At 42.6% G+C, this 15,929-nt stretch overlaps 2 protein-coding genes across 2 annotated transcripts in view; both read right to left on the reverse strand.

The window, feature by feature from the left end:
• The window catches only part of HHIPL2 (HHIP like 2), a 16,485-nt gene extending 8,783 nt beyond the window's left edge, over window positions 1-7,702 (reverse strand). The window contains 7 exon segments of the mRNA XM_008630540.2: window positions 1,151-1,240; window positions 1,242-1,389; window positions 1,392-1,662; window positions 1,664-1,805; window positions 6,121-6,457; window positions 6,460-6,505; window positions 7,697-7,702. Coding sequence (XP_008628762.1) covers window positions 1,151-1,240; window positions 1,242-1,389; window positions 1,392-1,662; window positions 1,664-1,805; window positions 6,121-6,457; window positions 6,460-6,505; window positions 7,697-7,702 — 1,040 coding nt within the window.
• Window positions 7,703-9,305: 1,603 nt separating this feature from the next.
• TAF1A (TATA-box binding protein associated factor, RNA polymerase I subunit A) overlaps window positions 9,306-15,929 on the reverse strand; it is a 10,900-nt gene continuing 4,276 nt past the window's right edge. Inside the window, exons 5-10 of the mRNA XM_008630541.2 lie at window positions 15,504-15,634; window positions 14,479-14,637; window positions 13,338-13,404; window positions 12,105-12,225; window positions 10,774-10,934; window positions 9,306-9,648 (exon numbers count right to left, since the gene is read on the reverse strand). Coding sequence (XP_008628763.2) covers window positions 9,512-9,648; window positions 10,774-10,934; window positions 12,105-12,225; window positions 13,338-13,404; window positions 14,479-14,637; window positions 15,504-15,634 — 776 coding nt within the window. The 3' untranslated portion in view covers window positions 9,306-9,511. The remainder of the gene's footprint in view (window positions 9,649-10,773; window positions 10,935-12,104; window positions 12,226-13,337; window positions 13,405-14,478; window positions 14,638-15,503; window positions 15,635-15,929) is intronic.

Below are 15,929 nucleotides of genomic sequence, written 5' to 3' on the forward strand. Positions count from 1 at the left end.
GCAGGGAAAGGAAGGGAAGGGCAAGGAAGGGATTAGTTTTTTTCTTAGCAGGGGACAGGGCAGGTACACACATGACAGATAAAATGAGTGTATAGTACTGTAGTGAAATGTCCTCTCCAACAGCACAAACCTCTTAGGGCAGATGTTAATTCCGTAATGGACTTAGGGCTGTTACTGCTCTGTAGAAGACAAGAGTACAAGATAGGGAGAGAAGACAATTTGGAAGCTTAGTTCCTGAGTCTTTTCAATCCACTTTGGTTTGCTGTGTGACCTTGAGCCAACCTGACGCTGATAGTTTCATAGCAGGCCAGTCACACACCTGAACCAGGATGACTGGGAATGTGCAGGTTCTGCAAATGGAAAGAATCATAGGATCATAGACTGGTTTGGGCTGGAAGGGGACCTTAAAGATCATCCAGTTCCACCCCCCTGCCATTGGCAGGGACACCTTTGACTAGACCAGGTTGCTCAGAGCTCCATTCATCCTGGCCTTGAACACATCCAGGCATGGGGCATCCACAGCTTCTCTGGGCAACCTGTTCCAGGGCTTCATCACCCTCTTCATAATCTCTAATCTAAACCATTCCCCCTTGTCCTGTCACTACAAAGGACTACAAGACCCCTTGCAAATGGTCCCTGTCCATCATTCTTGTAGGGTCCCTTCAGGAAGGGAAGGCTTCCTGGAAGGCTGCAATTAGGTCACCCCAAAGCCTTCTCTTTCCTAGGCTGAACACTCCCAATTTTCTCAGCCTTTCCTCATAGGAGAGGTGCTCCATGCCCCTAATCATCTTGGTGGCCTCCCCTGGGCTCACTCCAACAGGTCCATGTCCTTCCTGTGCTGGGGACCTCAGAGATGGATGCAGCACTGCAGGTGGGATCTCCTGAAGTTGGAGTAGAGGGGCAGAATCCTTTCCCTTGACCTGCTGGCCACACTGCTTCGGATACAGCGCAGGACAGCCCAGGTTTGGCTTTCTCAGCTGAAAGCTCACACTGCTGGATCATGTCCAGCCTCTCACCCACCAGCATCCCCAAGTCCCTCTTGGCAGGGCTGCTCTCAATCCCCAGCCTGTGTTGATATTGGGGGTTGGATGGGGACAGAGGAAAATGATTTCTCATCATGGCATAGAGTAGCATTCCACATGAACTTTACCTTTCAGAACGTGGGTCAGCTTTGTTGGCATCAGATGCGAAAGCCTTCAATTCACTGATCCTGATCTTTTCCACTCAGTTCTTATCTACATGAGTAATAGATCTAAAACTTCCTGTTGTCCTTATGCTTGGGGTGGAAAGCCATCCCCAGGAAGCCCTTCTCATCCCCCAGCCATGGGGTAGCCTGCACTATCCTCTGAATATCCAGGAATGGCTCCTCCAGCTGGCTGCCATCAGGTAGTAGACCCAGACAAGGCCCAGCTGCCTGGGTACAAAGGCACTGTGGGTCTGGTCAGTGGCATGGGCCATCAGCACCGGGTTCCTCAGGCCATTGGCAACCTCGGCCAGGCACAGCTGGACACAGCCCCCACGCTCCTCCAGCACCGAGCCCAAGCTGCGGCTCAGGGCCGAGTTCTGCAGCACCTGGGGGAAGCAGTAATCCTCATCCTGGAGCTGCAGGAGGTGGCAGAAGCGGCTCCTGTTCGTCTCGCAGCACTCCTGGATGTGCTTGTGGTGCACCGGTCAGCAGGCGGATGGCAGAGTAGCAGCTGAGGTGAAGCTCAGAGCAGTAGTCAAAACAAAGTCCTGGCAGGCTTCTTAGAGGGGTCCAAGGGTTTTCTGCATCACAGAGATGTGCAGCATATGGAGAGCATTCCCAGAAAGTAAAGGAAACTAAAGATGTGGCTGTGGACACTCATCCAGGAGAAGCTGAGACACCTTCAGGGGAGCAAACTGGTTAATAAAATGAAAAACTAGCAACACAGAGAACATAAAGAGCCCCCTATGAAATGGAGCAGTAGAAAGTCACTCAGAATGTGGCCAAAATGGACTTAGAGGTCAGCAGCAGTTTCCTTTATCAAAGCACAGTCAGCTGCACCAAAATTCTTCCCAACAGAAGTACAAGTGTGGAGGCTTAGTAAGGTGTAAGGTGGAACTGAGCAGTCTTGGAGGAGGTGATCAAAGCAGGGAAAAAACCTGACAGAGCTCTGTAAATATCACAAGTGACATTGAGAAGATGGATAGGGCTTACTTTCCCCAGAAGAAAAATGAAGGAGTAGATGAAGGTAATAGGAGCCAGGTTAAAAAAAGCAGGTGAAACTGCCAGAAGAAACTGTAGGTGCTAAAGATGTACACTGATTAATATACAGGCTAAATTAATCTGATACATGCACAGTATTACTGAAGCAGACTGCAGGCAAGATTTAAAAGTGATTCAAATAAGTAAATACAATCTCATGCAATTCCTGTGACCATCACGAAAAAAATACTGCAGGCAACATTTTCAAGTGATACAGATCTAAAATTATGTTCCTTCAAATACCTTTAAGTGTTTATCTGTGTAAAATGTAGGGTAAATTCTGAAAATCAAGCACTGTGTTTGAATTTGTGTCTAAAATTTAAACTCCTCATCTTGCAAACATTCTGGGCCAGAACTTCCATAAAATGTTGCCATTCAAATCCCACTTGTGTTTTAATCAGCACAAGGTTGCAGAAGTTAAAGAAGAGGCTACATTCTACAGAAATGTTATTTTACTGGTTTTCCTGCCAGCAGCCCAGAACAATCTATCCAGATCTTTTATTGGGCACAGATGGAGGAAGATAAGTACGTACACAGCCCAGGAAAGAACTACTACATTAGTAACTTTTCTGCCTCATTAAACAAGCTCGCTTCATTAAACAGAATTAATTTTAAAAATCTGGGCAGTTATACAAGGATTGAAATTTTTTTTGGTGCAAGTAGCAGCCTTCCCAGGATATTTAATGTGAAGACTACAGACCCTGATTCCAAACTTCCAAGCAAGTTGTTCTCTTTGCTCACAGCAACACACAGGGACTTTTGGCCATACTTTTGGATGGTGTAGAAAGTTTCTCACTTTTCATTGCTGCCATTTGGTTACCAGAAAGCAGCACAGAACAACCTGGTTTCTGTGCTTCCACATCACATCTGTAAGGAACCTCTCCCTCTTCCCAAATCAAAAGTCTCCAACCTTGCAAAGGGGAGCCAAGTTCCCCAGGCCTGTCCTTACTGTCTGAGCCCAGTGCCAGCTGGCAGAACCACACCATTGTTCCCATGTTTAAGGTCTTCTCAGAATGAGGAAGGGCACCACCAGGCCCTGAGTGCCACCCCCAAAAGTCAAAGCTTCAGGTGAGTGTCCTTGTCTTTTTGTACTCTCAGTCCTCTTCAGAAGTGATTACTTCATTAACACCTTTAAAACTTCTTTTAATTTCTCTCAAATAAGTGTGAACAGAGTCCAGCTCCTGGACCAGCAACCTGAGAAAGAAAAAGAGAAAACCAACTTCCTTTGAAACAAGCAGTATTCTCAGTGCCTCTGAGCTTCCTCAACTCTGTTCTGCTAACAGACTGCAACAGAAAGGTCTCCTACACTCCATCCTCCAAAAAGTGGAGCAGCATCCCTGAGCAGCTGCCATGCTTTTCCAGCCGTGGGGCCTCCCACACAGTGTTTCCCTGCCAAAACAACACCTGCAGCACATGGATCCAGCGAGATACATGAGAGGGAGGCCATTCCTCAGGGTCTGTGTAAACTCCCAGGATTAGGTGGCCTTGCAGCCACTCTTGGTTGTCTCCTTTCACTTCACTCAAGCATGAAGGAAAATCAATCTCATCACTTCATAAAAACAACAGAGCAGAAGTTGCTAAGATCATATTGATACTTCTCTGCTGCTTTGCAATAGTTTCTCATAAAGAGAATGCATTCAGCAATCAAATCAGGCCTCAGATTAAAACTGGTTTTAAGATCTGCTGCTTTCCCTGCACTGGCTCGCATCCTATGCCTTTCAGTCAGCTTGAACAAGGCTTAATTGGCCTTTTTGATTTTTTAAGCCCCTCCTGTAGCAGTTTTCTGAGTAGGGAAGCACTCTGTCAGCTACCAGCCAAACGGCTGCTCTAGCACATGTAGCAAGGTTTGCATCCAGGGAAATTTTCTAGCCCTGCAACTTGCACGGCACCTCTTTAACAATATTACAAGCATTCTTCAGAGTTTCATACTCAGTTTTTAAGCTAAATCCTAGAACAGCTCAGCTGAGGGTCTAAATCTCTAAATGCTTAGAACAAGTGTAGGGAGCTAAAATAGACCCAGATCTTGCTAGATGCAGACTGATCTCTACCAGCAGAGCCAGATTGCTTTAGATGCTTCTTCTAACCTGTTAGTTTTTAAGAGAAATTAATCTGGTTTCGAGTGACAGCAGCAAATCCATGATCCAGAACACATCCCTGTTTAATCCCCTGACCATTAAGAAACACTGAGCTGCACTGCCAAGGTAAGGTGAACTCCTTGGCCTCCCCCTTGGGCTCTGCAGGGCCAGTGAAACTTCTGCAGTTACCAAACCCAGCTTCCTCTGGGTAACACTCAGCACCCCACTCATTACCACACCAGGAAGGTTGTCTGGCTTTTAGTGAGTTTTGGCACTAAAGGAACACCTGACTGAATGAGCTGCTTTGTTACCACATGTGGCCATTGCTCTGATCTCCCCAAAAAATGTGAAATAATGCTGTCTTTGCTAAATTAGAGCAGCTACTATTCAGGTTTATCAGTAAGTACCTACACCACTTTCTCAAAATTTGTTTTGCTCCAAACTGTGAGGATACTGTGGAAGTGGCAGAAGGGAATTCCATCCCTTCCATGTGACTTCACTAAAGCAAAACCATTTGGTAAATCTTTGCTCTTTTCACTAATTCAACAGGGAAATAATATCTGGCAGACAACCCAATCTCATTTCAAGTTGTTACCAACTTGACCAGGAAGAGCAACACATATCAGTCACAAGCTCCTCCTCAAAAATTCAACAGCAATCTTATTCTAAAAAATCAGGAAAAGAGTAATAGCTTAAAACTTTGAAAATCTGTAAGAAAATAAGGGCGGTTTGGGTTTTTTTCTACAAAATATACTTAGAAATAGTGCAAAATTACATTGTGCCCTGCAGAATGAGGAATCAAAGAAGCAAGAGTAATCTTTATAATGTTTCTTTTCTCCCTGAATCATATAGAAGAACCTTCACAACATCAACACCAGTGTTTCTGCTAGAATCTGTAACACATCTTTTGCTGGTTTACCGACTGTAAAATGACAAAGAACTCTGCTATTTTTTTCAGCCCCAGTGCTGAAAAGGTGTATCCCCCACCCCAAGGAGATGCCAAAATCTTGCCAGCATCCAAAAAGAGTGGAAACATTTTGGAACACAGATAACATTTTAGAGCTCAGGAAATATTAACTACAAGAGTTTTGTATGTTTTTAGAAGGATTAACTGTGTCTTTTGGCTGCTTTGTGTTTTGGCATGCAGTGAGTGCAGCTTGGCATGACTAACAGTTGCTAAAAAGGCAGGTGGGTCCTGCTCTCTGATTTCAGGGATGCAGAGGAGCTCAGGCAGAAAAGTGCCTTTGGTCCTTCCTCCCTGCACACTTTCCACGAGCTGGGTGGGCAGTGGGGAGACAGCACTGATGAAAACACTGACTGCAGCCTCGGGACCTTGCAGCAGCTGTGTGAAACCACTGCCTGTGAAATTCTGTTCTACTTTGACAAGCACACCATTTGGAGCATCCTCAACAGGAACACAACCAAAAAATATCCTCCATGCAGTCCAGAGATCCAAACATTTTTGCCTGTAATTCCCTTATCATTGATTTTGTAGAACTTGCAATCCAGCACCTTGCAGCTGCAAGCGGAGGGTAAATACTGATCTGTAATTCTCTCCTTCATTATGGGAAAATCACCATCCTCACTGGGCAATGTTTTCATAAATATATTGCCAGATTCCAGTGATGCACCTTACACAAAGCACCTTGCAAAATGCCTGCTGAGGATTAGGTGCCATTTCCCTGCCAGCCCACCCTTCCCCTGCTCCCACACCTCCCTTCACAGCACCACAGCTGGTTAAAAGAGGCTGTCAGAACCACAATTGACCCCCAAACCAGCCCAAAGTGTAGGACACAGATAGTATTTTTCTTCCCTACCTGACACAGGATATCTTTGATGTATGTTCCACACAGTTTATGCCCCTGGGGATCCATGTAATCCATGATGTCCCAGTATTTTGCTGCAATGCTGTTGTCTCTCTCCTGGTCATAGCAGACAAAGTTTTCATAGGCAGAGCAGAACTCCAAGGGCAAAGGGGGCTGGAAAGGCGGCCCATAATCCAGACACTCAGGATGTCCCAGCAGAGTGCCTGTGAGGCACAACAAGGAGAGGCAACCACACACATGTGGGCAAGGAAAAGAAACTCCAGAGCTGCTTCTGCTCTTTCCAGCCTGTGGCCAAGCATTCACTTCCTTCAGCGTAGGTTTCTTTAGGCAGATGTATAGAAATCCCAGACTTCTTCACTGCGTGGTTCATTCAGCTTCTGTGTTTTATTAATTGCCAGCCCTGGAGCTCAGCGTTCCCTGAGGTTTGCTTACATTCCCTCTTCCTTTCTCTCTGAAGTTTACTACTTGGCATCAGAGACACCCTCCAGGCTGCCTCTTTGGTATTTCACACGTCACATGGCTGAACCCTCCCCTTCGGACATTTCTCCTGCCCTTAGAAGTGCTCACAAATCTAATCCCTACATTTTAGGTTAAATTGGCTGAAAAATCCTTCACCCAGAAATATGAATAACAAAAACATGAGATATGATATACCTATACACAGAACTTGATAATCTCTCCCCTTTTACAAGGCACAAGTGAACAATTTTCTATTCCTAACTACCATTTTTCTCAGCTTTTAAAATGCATCAAACTTGGGTCTGGGTTCATAAAGACTGAACGGGGGTCATAAAATACAACCAAGTTAAGGCAGCAATGAACCACAGGAACAAGTAACTTCAGGATTGAAAGTTTTACAGATATTGCTGTTACCCACAAATCCAGGTACAAATTCAGGGTTAAAATGAGAATTTTGAAACAGTGAAGGAAAAAAAAAATTTAAGGCATCAGCACAATTTGATTATGATATTCTATGGTAACTGTACTTAAGGCAATTGATTTTTGTGGGTTTGATCCCAGTTGACATTAAACTGATTTAAAATGCATGAGACCTTTGCACGCTTACCCCTCTGGTGAATAATGCTTGAGCAAGCTATCCTATCAGCTGTGGATGCGGGGGTTTGTACACATTGGACTCAGCCTGTTCTGGAGGGCGACACTTCCTAACTTTGGTTCTTCCAAAGACAACCATTCCAATCCACTGAGTTACACATTCAAAGTACAACACACAGGCTTGAAAACCCTGTGGGCAGTGAATAATTTGCACAGGAATTTCACTCAGGACTTGTGATCTGCAGGTTTGTCTCAGGTGCAAGTACTGTGGTGTCAGCAAACAGCAAGTTTCTTGCAGGACATGGAAGAGCAATGCTTGGGACAGTTACACAAAAGCTGTGACTGTGCTGTTCTACTTGCTGACTGCAGCATGGTCGTTCTAGCACCAGGAGAGGACACCATCCCCCACAGCAACCCTGCTTCCAGAGGTCACAGGAGAAAGCTGGAAGCACCACAACGGATTAACAGATTTTTTCAGACATCAAGCGCCTCTTTTATCCTCTCACTTTCCTTACCTCCATCCCAACCTCTGATGCTGTTTTACACTTCTTCCTCAACAGAGTCTCCGCTGCTGATGATGCCTTCAGAGACCACCTAAAAACAGAGACTAGACAAGAATAAGGGAGTAAAGGTAGGTATTTATTTGAAAGGCCTTCAAAGGTACACCCTGGGGAGCCAGAGGCTACTCTCAAAATGGACCCAAGATGGATGATGGGTCACGAGTTCTTCACACTTGTATAGGTTTGGTTCATTTGCATATCAGGGTTAATTCTCCAATTAAAGCTTCAGTTAATGATGTCATTTCCCCAAGCTTGCCCCCACTTTAGAGGCTTTTGGTTTATACTTTTGGGCCTAGGACGGTCTGAGTGTCCTTGGAGAGCAGGCCTGGAGAGGCTTTGCTATGTCTACCTAGCACGAGAGAGCAGGAGTTAACAGGCTACAGGAAACTTCAGAGTTACACACTAGGCAGTACAGGGTTTGAAAAATATGGAAGTTAAAACCTAAGGCATCACTGCAAGGCACACACATCTCCCACAGGAAGCTGAGAGGACAAAGGGAAATTACATGGGAGCTCTCACCAAGCACCAGTGGTTCCAGCATTCAGCTTTCATACTGCTTGTGTTGGGTTAATGATAAAAGCTCCTCTGCACACCCACAAAGGAACACAGACAATGGAAGGGGGAAGCCCAAGCAATACTCTGCTGGGATGCTGCCAGGGTCATCACAGGAGAGGCACTAGCTCATCAAAGGTTCATCTTTGCAAGTCCAGGGGAGCAGAGGGGCACAATGGCAGGCAAGAAGCCAAATGAAGGGCACTGTGTCTGGTTGCCTCTCAGGGATGTCCCACGACAGCTTTAGCCCCAATGTCCAGGCATGAAACCCAGTGAGATGAATCACTGGGAGCAAGTCTGGATCATCTCTCTCACCTAAGGAGGGGATGCTTTCCAGGGGTGGGCGTCACCCTACAGGATGCTGGGGAAGAACATTTTGAAACTTCGTAATCTAAATTAAAATAGTCAAAACCCAGTTGAAGATCTCCAACACAACCCCTTGACTATTACAAAATGAGGCAGCAGCATTCTTAGGGAGTCAGAAGTAAAGGAGTACTATGATTGGGAATGATGAGTAATTGCCTGTAACAAAACATAGTTATAGCAAGTATTTCACTTAATGTTTAAGACACATTGTCTTAAGACACTTCTCACAAGACCCATGCGAACCCAGACCAAAATCCCAGATAAACACTGAGTTTTTAAAAGCACAACTGTACTTATCCATAAGCTACTCTGCTGCTAAAGACATCTATTTCAATCCCAGAGGGAGCTTCAAAGCACTTCACCCTCCAGAATTCTACAGATCTGGCATTAAAACAGAAGCAGTATTTGGAAAACAATTAGTTGTTGTTTTCATGCAAACTGGAATTCTAGTTTGTGATAACACATCAACGTTTGCTTTCCAAACACAGCAACACTGCATATTTCAACTCATGGACATGACTGCAAAAAAAGTCTCTTCCAGCAGGAAGAGAATTTCTCAGTATTTCTGTGCCTCTGCTCTTTCAAGATGTATTTGAAATTAACACTGTTTGCATTTCACACAAATACGAGAGCAACATTACAGAAATTCTTCAACATTATCCGTTGATTTATATGCATTTTATTATAAAATAAATACAAACCAAAGCATTTTTACATAAATATATTAAAAAAAAGTCTAGTACTGAGTCAATAAGGTCTGCCTAGAAGTTTTGGAGTAGCACCAACACAGCAGTCAGTTTTACAGAGAGGAAAAAGTACACTAAGAACCTTAAAGACACCTTCTCATCAAGGCTAAACAGAGGAATCTGGAGGACCAGATATTCTCAGGTAGACAGGATTGTGCCTGTTCACAAACTTCTTCAGCATCCGAAACTTTTTCAGTTGAGTTTTGCAGCCTTGGTGTGATATATGTTTAAAGTATTTGCAATCTAAGGAAAGAAAAAAACCCAACACTAAGTTACATCATGATACAACCAAATATAAAATGCTATATTGTTTAAATAAATGCAAACATCTAAGAAACTTTTTGGTAATTAAAGGTATTAAAATCCAAGACATGCACATTTAGAGACACAACTACAGCATTAAATAATCTATCCTCATTTAGCCCAGCAAACATTCTACATGTATCTAAATGCACGTTATCTTGCAAAATACTTTTTTCTCTTTCATTTTTCCTCTGCAAATTAGATCAGAAAGTAAAATTTCAAGAGTGTAAAGCAACATTGATATCATACATTAATTTGTTATGCTGGATAAGGAAAACAGAGACTCACACTGACACCAGTAAGTACTGAAATTTCATTCAAGAAAATTGGAACTAGAATGATTTTATTAGCCATCTGGAAGTAAAAGCTGGGAGATATCTGATACTACTGAAAGCAAAAAAAAAAAAAAAAATCCAAACGGCTTCCAATACGAGAAATTGTTCTATGAAGTGCAGAAGATAAAGTTCTAGAAAAGCTGACAATGAACAAGCTGCCTGTCAACCAAAAGTCCAAACCAGTGTACAAGCCATTGTCTCCACACCATATTCCCATTCTCAATTTAGCAACTGATTCTTGGCCAGATCCTCCCCTTGGTTTTGGAAGCATTCCAAATAATGCTACTAAAGAGGTAGTGATCTTCACCTTCTTACCAAACTGCTGATGGTTTTCATTCAAGACCCTCCCACCTCCTTCCTACATTACAACATCCCCATGGTCCTTACTGACCAGCTGACCCCCAGTATTTGCTGAGACACTGCCTAGGCTGGCATCCAGCAAGCAAACTCCCTGCAGTCCTCACAATATTCCCACAGGAAAGTGTTGTGCATTTTTGAAGTTATGGTTTGAAGGTCAAACAAGACAAACAGTACTGTGGCTGCTTAACAAGGCCAGATAAAACTGAATTCTAAACCAGGATAAGACAAGTTGCCTCACTGTTAAATATCAAACCAATTTAAACACCTTTCACGTTCAGCTCCAAAGACAAGAATCCCATGTCATTAGGGCCAGAACTAGACATTATTTCTATTCTACGTAGTGAAAAGTAAAAAAATCATTTTGTATTACCCTTTCCCAGTAGGATTCCAGCCACCAGAGCTTTTTCATATGAAAGGCTTTTATTTTCCTGCCAATTCCTTTTTGCCAAGTAACGGCTAAAATGGAAGGCTGGCCACCAGTCCTTCCTGGAGTTCCACTCTTGCTTGATCCAGTCAAGATGCTTCTCAGAGCTGGAAAAAGGTTAAACAAGTTACAGAAAAGGTTAAATTGTGACGGAAAAAATTATTAGGAGACAGCGAATGTTATAATCAGCTTGCTACAAGCCTCCTAAATTGCCAACATAGGGACGCTGAATTTATACTGAAACCAAAACACTAATACAAGCATTTCTATATAAAACTAATTCTTTTTTGTTTAATCCCTGGAAACACCTGTGAGGCTGGAAGTGAACTCTAGCAGTCTTATTTAGCTTTGGCAGTAACACAGATTATGGTGTGAAATGAAGCAAGCCTTTCACTTGTGTGCCAGTTTGTCAATACTAATATGGAAGTTTCTCCAGGTTTGTCAACAAACGAGTAGTATGAAGGGGTTGGTTTGTCCTTAGGAAAGGTTTGTGTTACTCCAGGCATACTCAAAGAGTAACTTATCCCAAACAGTTATTACTGTTATGCAATAACGTCCTTAAACCAAGCATTTCAGCAACACAAACTCCTTCCAGCCCCTCAAGGGAACCTACAAGAAACATGGAGAGGGAGTTTCGGCAAGTGCAGGTAGAACAGGACAAGGGAGAATGGCTTTAAACTGACCAAGGACAGATTTAGAGTAGATTTTAAGAAGGAGTTCTTCACTCTGATGGTGAGGCCCTGGGTCAGAAATGGCTTTAAATTGACAAAGGACAGATTTAGTTTAGGTATTGGAAAGAAGTTCTTCACTTTGATAGTGAAGCCCTGGGTCTGTTTTGCCCAATACAGTATTTGGTGAGTGGTCTCTCCCTGTCCTTCTCTCAATCCATGAACACTTTGTTATATTTTCTCTCCTTATCCAGTTGCAGAGGGGAGGGATAGAGCCGCTTTGGTGGGTGCCTGGCATCCAGCCATGCTCAGCCCACACCACCATTCTAGTGGGAGGTGTCCCTGCCCATGGCAGGGGGGCTGGAACAAGATGGTCTTTAAGGTCCCTTCCAACCCAAACTACTCTAGGATTCTATAAAACTATCTGCAACAGGGAAGTGACATTCCCCTACAATGACCAGGATGCCCAGTATATTTCAAGATACTCTGAAGCTGTGTATGAAAGACAAAAATGAAGGCCAAGTTAGAGCACAGAGGATCATTTTGTCAGTTGCCCAAAGGTGGAGACTTGACACATTTCTTTCAGCACATTGCATCAGACCTACTTACATTACAATCTGTTTCACCTGTCTTGCCAAACAGCTCCATGCTTTTGCGTTTTCTTTCCAGCCAGCATAATCCAAGGCTGCAAAAATAACTTCCAGGCCCAGTCGACGTTTTTTTCTTTTCTCTGGAAAAAAGATGAGGCTGATTAATGAATTACACAGAACAGGATGAACTCATTAGTAAGCCACAATTGAAATACAGTTCTCCATTCTGGTTCCCCAAATGCTGCTACTTACACTAATAAACATAACTTATGTTTTAAGTTTCTTTAAAACCTCAAGATTGTTCTCATTAGTTATGAAAAGTTTGCAAATATGTCACACATGAACAGAAAAAGGGAGGTTTAAGACAAAAGGTCTATTTTTCCACCTCCCAAAGAAGAATCATAGAATGGTTTGGGTTAGAGAAGACCATAAAGATCATCTAGTTCCAACCCCCTGCCATGGGCAGGGACACCTCCCACTAGACCAGGTTGCTCAGAGCCCCACCCAACCCGGCCTTGAACATTTCCAGGGATGGAGCATCCACAGCTTCTCTGAGAGGGCAAACTGTTCCAGTCCCTCACCACTGTGACAGTCAAGAATTTCTTCCCAAAATCTCTTCTAAACCTTCCCCTTTCAGTTTAAAGCCATTAACCCTCATCATATTAGAAAAGACAACAATCTCTATTAATGGACATTTCACCAGTCTGTTGACCTGCTGGGACATACCAAGCCACAAGAAGACAGTTAGTTTGGAATACAACTGATCAGCATGGAAAAAAACAGTCTTCAAATTGGAAGACTTTCCTACCAGTTTGAAGATAATGCTTCCTTGAAGAGAAGGAAAATTTTCTTGTTTGATTAATACCAATGAACTAAAGAATAGATCTATCCCAAGTCCTCTAGAAACAAAAGAATAAATAAAACAGATCCCAAATATGGAATGAAGACCTTAGAATTCAGAGTAAGGTGCCTAAAAAAAAATTATTTTTGAGATCCTGACTGTGCCTTACAACAGTTTGTTTTGCTCAGCCTTTAAAATGAGAAAGGCATTTGTTTATACAAGTTTGTAAATGACTGCTCATACATCCAACTAAGAAGTTATGGTGATTGGAAAGTTGGGATTTCGGTTGGTTTTTGGTATTATTTCTTAACTAACAAAACTACTTTCAAAAGCAAAAAAAAACGCTGCAGCATAATCTAGAATAATTTTCTGAAATTAGCCTAAAGAAAAAGAGCAAAGGTAAAGACTTACTTGATTTTTGAAGCATGGTATTAAAATCTATCATTAGCTCATGTGAAGGAACAATATCATGCAAGATCTGAAAAATAAAAGACAAAATCCAGCTAGGTTATTTATTTTAATCTGAAAGCTTTTGAAGACTTCTACCTGACCAAGAAAAGCACAGGCCTCAGAGCTGTGGGTGCTTTTAGTTCAGAAAACTAAGCAATCTGGTACTTTGGTGCCTTGATATAAAGAATGCATCTCTAGGTCCATTTTGCACATCTGACACTACTTTGTGACACCATGGATGAAATACCTTGATGGCTGCTGACAAACACTGCATGTGGCAAACACAACATTCTGAAGGAGCAGCCCAAATCCATATCCAGTGTCCCCTTTTTTGAAGGCAGCATTATTTCCTCCCTAGGCCAGTTCTAGCTCCCCTGTCTACTGCTCTGTGCATTGGATCAGTTTCTGGATTTATCACACCACTTCTTTGATTTATCTCTGTCTTGTAAGACACTCACATCTAAAGCCACTGCTAAAATGCACTGAGGAGAATTTCATACCAATCTACTACAGTTTCAAAGTCTAATCTTTACAAAGCTGTTTTTAAACAACACCTGCACTAACAAAAGCACATTAGTGCCATCAAGTGGCAAAATATGGTTTGCAAGCAGTACCAAGATCAAAGAGGGCAAGGAAAGCAGGAATTTAAAAGCTTAAGCCAGCAAGGTTTTGTCTGGCAACAACCAGCAGACATTAACTTTTAGCTTTAATGCACAGCTCATTGAAAACAAGCAAAGAAACTAATTGCTAGACAGGATCAATATGTGCAAGAGAAGGCATTTAATAATTTGTACAATATTGAAGAGAAATCCATGCATGCTATGCACAAGACTGCTGATACAGACTTCTGGAACCGTGCAAACATGTTCTCTGGGCTTGCTTACTGACTTTAAAAAGTGATGCAATGTACCAGTCAAAGGCAAAACAAGAACTGGAATTCTACGACAGTAAAGGATTCTGCTCCCTCCCACTAACTTCCCTCTAACCATCTACTTCCCACAAAGAATACAATGGGGAATAATAATGTTACAGGGTTCAACCAGGCTGTCAGACCACCACGCAAAACGAGTGACACAGACTGTACCTCCTAAGGGATACATACCTTCAGTGCAGATATGAGGGATTTCTTTGATTCACCCTGCCTCTTGAGGAACTGATAGAGGTAGACGTGAGCATTGGGGTTAGCAGGAAACTTGGAGTTGTAGGCATATTCATTTAACACTTGGCGGGCTTCATTGTGGTCTCCATAGAACTCCAACAACTGGAAGTTAAATCTCATTACTTTGTCAGATACAGGCAAACCCAACTCTAACAACTAATCTTGGACTGCCACAGCAGAGCCACCCAACAGCACAGTCTGTATCTAAGGGTGCAGCATATTAGAAAATGCTAATACCCACCTATCTTCATTTTACTGGCTACTCTCAGCACAGAGACAAGAATTCACACACAGAAGCTACTCTGGGAGAAAATGCCTTAACACTACTTAATTGTCAAAGAATTACCAGCACTTGCTCCCTGGATAGAGATGCTGAAGGCACATGCCATATCTCTAAAGACAGAAATTGGCAGATGCCAGCACCAAGGAAAATTCCCCAAGATGTGCTTAGAGAAGTCAGAACTTAGCAGTGTTTACAAAATGTAAAAGTTAATCTTCAAAAACTCTTTAAAACTATTAATTCTTAATTACAAATCCTAGGCAAATATTTTAAAAACCCAAACCAAAACACAGAGGGGCTGCACGTTTGGTGTCTCTAACATTTCATGTATCCAGAAAAAACACTGCTCTGCCGAAAACCAGAGAAATTGGTTTCAGGAATTTAAACTAAAGCAGCTATGCTCCAATTTCTGCAGCACCACGAAAACAAAACATGCAAGCTCTTTGTCTGTTTCTTTTTCTTGACAATGCACAGATAAAAGTTCTTTTTGTGCTCTGTTCAGTCTGCAGCTCTACCAGGAGTATATTATGCTCTATATCTAAGCCAGTGACATGCATATACAAATGTGTTGCTTTTGAAATACTTTGTTTTCACTCACACACACAGAAAATAAGTTGCATATGGGCATCTTATATGAAAATTAGACAGGGAAACACAAAAGGAAGCCATCTGTAAAACATGCCCTTACATCCACATAGCTTTTCACAAAGATATCCCAGACTCCAGGTATTTTAATAATCTCCTTCAAGTTCACTGCTGCCTTCCGAAAGTAACTATGCATTTCCTGCTCCACAGACAAGTCTGAAAAGCCATCCTCACCTACCAAAACACAAAAGAAGGTCACAAAGCTATTAACTCTGCCAAGCAAAGGGATCTTGAAGTGCTGCACCTAAGGGATGATCACATTTTGCTAAGCAAGGACTCCAGTCAGAGACCTTTAAGAAAAGTCCTCATTATTGAAACAAGAAACTCTCCTCATTCGAATTTATAATCAAACAATTTCAACTTCTGGAGCACAATGAGTAGTACACTCCAAGGCAAGATGCTATCAGCACAAGGTCCATAATCCAAATTCAACACTTGGTTCTACTTGGAAACAAGCAGAGATCCAGTG

Source organism: Corvus brachyrhynchos, unplaced genomic scaffold, assembly GCF_000691975.1.
Source record: "Corvus brachyrhynchos isolate BGI_N302 unplaced genomic scaffold, ASM69197v1 scaffold101, whole genome shotgun sequence".
NCBI classification, from domain to species: Eukaryota; Metazoa; Chordata; class Aves; order Passeriformes; family Corvidae; genus Corvus; species Corvus brachyrhynchos.